This window comes from Arachis duranensis, chromosome 4 (genome assembly GCF_000817695.3).
Source record: "Arachis duranensis cultivar V14167 chromosome 4, aradu.V14167.gnm2.J7QH, whole genome shotgun sequence".
In the NCBI taxonomy this organism is placed as follows: domain Eukaryota; kingdom Viridiplantae; phylum Streptophyta; class Magnoliopsida; order Fabales; family Fabaceae; genus Arachis; species Arachis duranensis.
In genome coordinates, this window is record NC_029775.3 from 14370767 (window position 1) to 14374887 (window position 4121).

At 38.0% G+C, this 4121-nt stretch overlaps 1 protein-coding gene across 1 annotated transcript; it reads right to left on the reverse strand.

The window, feature by feature from the left end:
* Positions 1–638: 638 nt before the first annotated feature.
* Positions 639–4073, reverse strand: LOC107483490 (protein DEHYDRATION-INDUCED 19 homolog 7). The gene is made up of 5 exons (XM_016104106.3): positions 3819–4073; positions 3534–3706; positions 2586–2663; positions 1500–1759; positions 639–1004 (listed from the first exon to the last, which is right to left on the reverse strand). Exons 1-5 carry the CDS (start codon positions 3883–3885, stop codon positions 896–898), a joined length of 687 nt encoding a protein of 228 aa, XP_015959592.1. The 5' UTR covers positions 3886–4073; the 3' UTR covers positions 639–895.
* Between the last annotated feature and the right edge of the window lie 48 nt (positions 4074–4121).

The window sequence follows — 4121 nt, forward strand, 5'->3', positions numbered from 1 at the left end:
TATTTAAAGGGAAAAAAAAAGATGCAGCCAACCCTTCAGAAATTTAGGGTTTTGGCAAACAGAAATCCAGATATATAGATAAGGGGTGAAAAATACTCGCTGATCTACACGGTAAGAAGCTCAACATAAAGATGTTGGTTCGGAATGCTTTTCGAAATAGCCCATTTGCTTAAGAATAATTATCCAAAGTAAGTCAGTAACAAATGTGGTTCAATAACTGATATGATGAGTTGTAGCTCTAATAACAGTTATATCCCCTTCCCTCTATTAGAGGTAATGAGGTATAGAAGTCTGGGATTTGAACCTCTCATGATATAATTTAACCAACCAAAAAAACACTCAAATATTTTACAATATTCATGCATCCAAATTGAACCTATGCCTAATTAATGTTCCGTTGATTCAATATCTCAATTATTAGATATTCCCTTTACTTCAGAACTCAGATTAACAAGTATATAAGGGTAAAGCCGTCTCTATCACTCACGAATTCATTTATATACATTAATAATGTATTTCGCACAGGAGCACCCGATTTTGGTTTATGGGGAAAGTATTGGATAGCCTCTTTAAAAAATAAACTAACATGGGTGATGATGGGTCTGAATTCTACTGCATCTACATTCTATGGTGCCATGTACGCCACATAAATTTTATTTCATTTGCATTGAACTAGCATATTACACAAGCAGCATAACAAAGGTTCCTTCCCATTGTTGCATTTTATGAACATAACTCTAGATACATTACATATTTTCTTTGATCTAGCTACTCCCACTTCTATCATCTTCCTCAACAAACTCGAACTCCCACTTCTCCTCTGGTGCTTAATACATATAGCTCCTGCTCCTAGTACAATAGTAATAATAGTAGCATAACGAGCCATAAATTTCAGTTATAAGTTATCGTCAAGAATTGTCGACATGAGCAGCCCTTGAACAAACTCAAACCTCCGCGCTTTCTCTACTTTATCCTCGGCTGACAGCTGTACCTGTTGAGGTTTTCTGTTACCATAAACAACTAATTGTCAGACAAGAGTGGGAGAAAATCTGAACTAGTTTTGATTGGTGAATGACATAATATTGAAGAATTAGAACACGACGACGACGCAGTATGAGAGAATGCCAGCATGATTATATTGTCAATCTGTAATCACAGCTCAAGACTTCAGACACATGAAACCAAGGCATCGCTCAAGGTGTTTTTGGTTGGGGACTTGGGGGCTAAAAACGGGTGAAAAATTTTATAGATGAACACCTGTGTAAAAATCCCCATGGAGTTTATCCATGAAAATTTCCACCTGAGTTTTACCCGGCAACCAAACATACCATTACAAATGCCATCCATTACGTTTCGCATATACTTTCAAGTCTCCAAAAACAAGAAGAAAAGGCAAAATTGATCATAGAACATGGTTAGCATCCAACATGAAACATTTTTAACACACAATTTCTGAAACAAAGAAAAGGTTAAGCATAAAACAATATAAGCACCCCTACCTTTCCAAGGAACTCTTATTTGAGCTTTCTTTTACTAGGGCAGCTTCAATGGAAGGACAAGGTTGTGCACTTTCAGACTCATCGGATAAAACTGGGTTAAAAATGAATGACGACAACAGAGGATCTGGCTCAGAATTGGAGGAAGATATGAAGGAAGAACCTCCAAGAAGGGACTGCAAGGCTCCTTCTCTCAATTCTTTTCTAAATATAGAAAATGTTGAACTAGAGCTTCCTTTCCTGAGCCTCCTTTTTCGCTGCACGTAATTATTAGTTAAGGAAAATCTTTGTAGCCTCCAGTCTGGCATGGTTATCTAAACTAAACCAAGCAATTTAAAAGATTTGCACAAAATGATACTTGGAGGTAGGAACCAGGTAGTTAGGCAATAGTAGACAAATAGAATATGTGTTCCAGAACACAGTTGTTTTATACACCTACTCATAATTCACATTGATTGAACAGAGGCCTACAAAATCACATGGGAAGAACAGGGTCTTCAGAGACAGTACAAGATATTAGCCTCTAACAACGGTAAAGTAATATAAACTACATATGATGACTAGTCACATCTAAACAAGTTTCATGAGAAAACATACATGAGGCAAGTAACTCCCCTGCATCTAAACTAACAACTAAATCGGCAACATGGATCAAATGACGGCAGATCATAGTACCTTACCATAGATCACGTGTTTAATACTATCTAGCTAGTGTGCCTACTTATACATCTAAGAATCCTCATCTACAAAAAGCTGAACTATGTCTTTATTGGCTTTTAACTGCCCAAAATTCATCCCACACAACATTCTCAGTGTAAACAAAACTCCATTATAGTTAAGCAGCCGGTCATTTATGTTGAGGGGCGGGCATAAATAAATTTTTGGCATAAACTTTCATTCTTTTGGACTCCCTCTTTTGACATAACTGAAAAAGAACGAAAACTCGTCCAAAACCAGATTTTTTTTGCACAGAGATCATCCATATAAGACATTTGGTAAAAAAACATGCACAGTTCTAGTATATCTAGGGAGAAAATGAAAACAAGAAGAAGAAGAACCATAAAGGAAACCAACTAGTAAAAAGGATATTCTTAAAAAATTCCCATGTTGTGTAGTAATATGTCCGACAAGATCCATCCCCACCTTTTTCGCACAGACTGGACACACCTGAGAATATAAGAAACCCGAGGAAACCACAAGTCAGAACATAGAAAAACAAAAGCGAAAAAAGCCATAACACCTCAGCCAATGCAATGTTAACAAAAAAAAAAAAAACATAGAAAAGAAAGAACGCCCTCGTAATTTGGTATTATATATAACTCATAATTCACAAAAAACCAAGCACCACAAATTTGGGTGTGAGTGCACCATCAAACAAAAATTACAAAATAATTGCAGAAACGTTATTTCAGCACACAAAAACAACTTGCGTAAGAACCAAATACACTACACTCCCCACCTCTCAACCCCTCCCTTCTCTCTCTCTCTCTCTCTCTTTTCTTTCACTCATCTAGCAGTCACCCTCACTAACCCAAACAGGACCACTCCTCTAGCATCCATATTCCATTATCTACAAGTTGTAACAAGACAGCCAGAATAAATTTAAGAAAATGGATAAAAGTGACTGTTATCAAGACCATACAATACAGGCATATGAGTAAGGTACAAACAAAATGCCTAAGGTCCACCCCCTTTAGTCCTAGGAATTGCTCGGTAAATTTCAAAGATAGTATGGTAGAGATCACGTTACACTTCTACTGTGACCAAACAACTTTAGGCGAATTCCTTTTTCCACTCATTACTGCTAGGCTTAAATACGACATTAGTAGAATAATTTTCGTTATGTCATAAACGAGACACTATCACCTTCATTTTTACACCTTTTTTATTCCAAGTTCAAAAATCAAATTATAAATAAAAGGTGGCGCCATCGTATTCAGACATTAAAGTAGGGACGAAGAAAAGATAAAAAGCTCAAAATTTCGAACATGGAAATGTGACAGAGATTTAAGAGAGAACAAAAAAAAGGGAAGGTACCCCGTTTTTGGCTTCTCGAGGATGGTCCTCGTCAATGTGGCAGCAGAGTCCAACGACGTCGTACTCGTCGGCACAAAAGGGGCAAAGAAACTCCGCCCTGAAATCATCGCCTCCTCCTCCGCCACCGCCACCTCCGCCATCGGAATCCTCGTGAACACCGCCAACATACAGATCTACAAGCGAAACCACAAACAAACACACACGAATTATCAAAATTAATGACACATAATTATTAAATTAAGAAATAAGAAATGGATGAAAAGAGGAAGGAAATGGGAAGTTCACCAGATCGAGAATAGTAACGGCGTGAGGCGGTGGAGAGACGCGCGGAAATCCAGGAATCGGAGTCCATTGAAGCGGAGAGGGGCAAAAGAGTAAAAAGGGCGCGTCAACGACGAAACCCTAAGATGGGGATGCAGCAACCCAAACAACCAAACGAAGAAAGAAAGAGAGACAGAGAGAGAGAGTCTCTACCGACCTTCCGGCACACGAGAGAGAGAGAGAGTGTGTGTTGTTGCGTTGGCTTTTCTTTTCTCTGTTTCCTTCTTTCTTTCCTTTTTCTGTTTTTTTTTTTTTTTAAAATGTGGG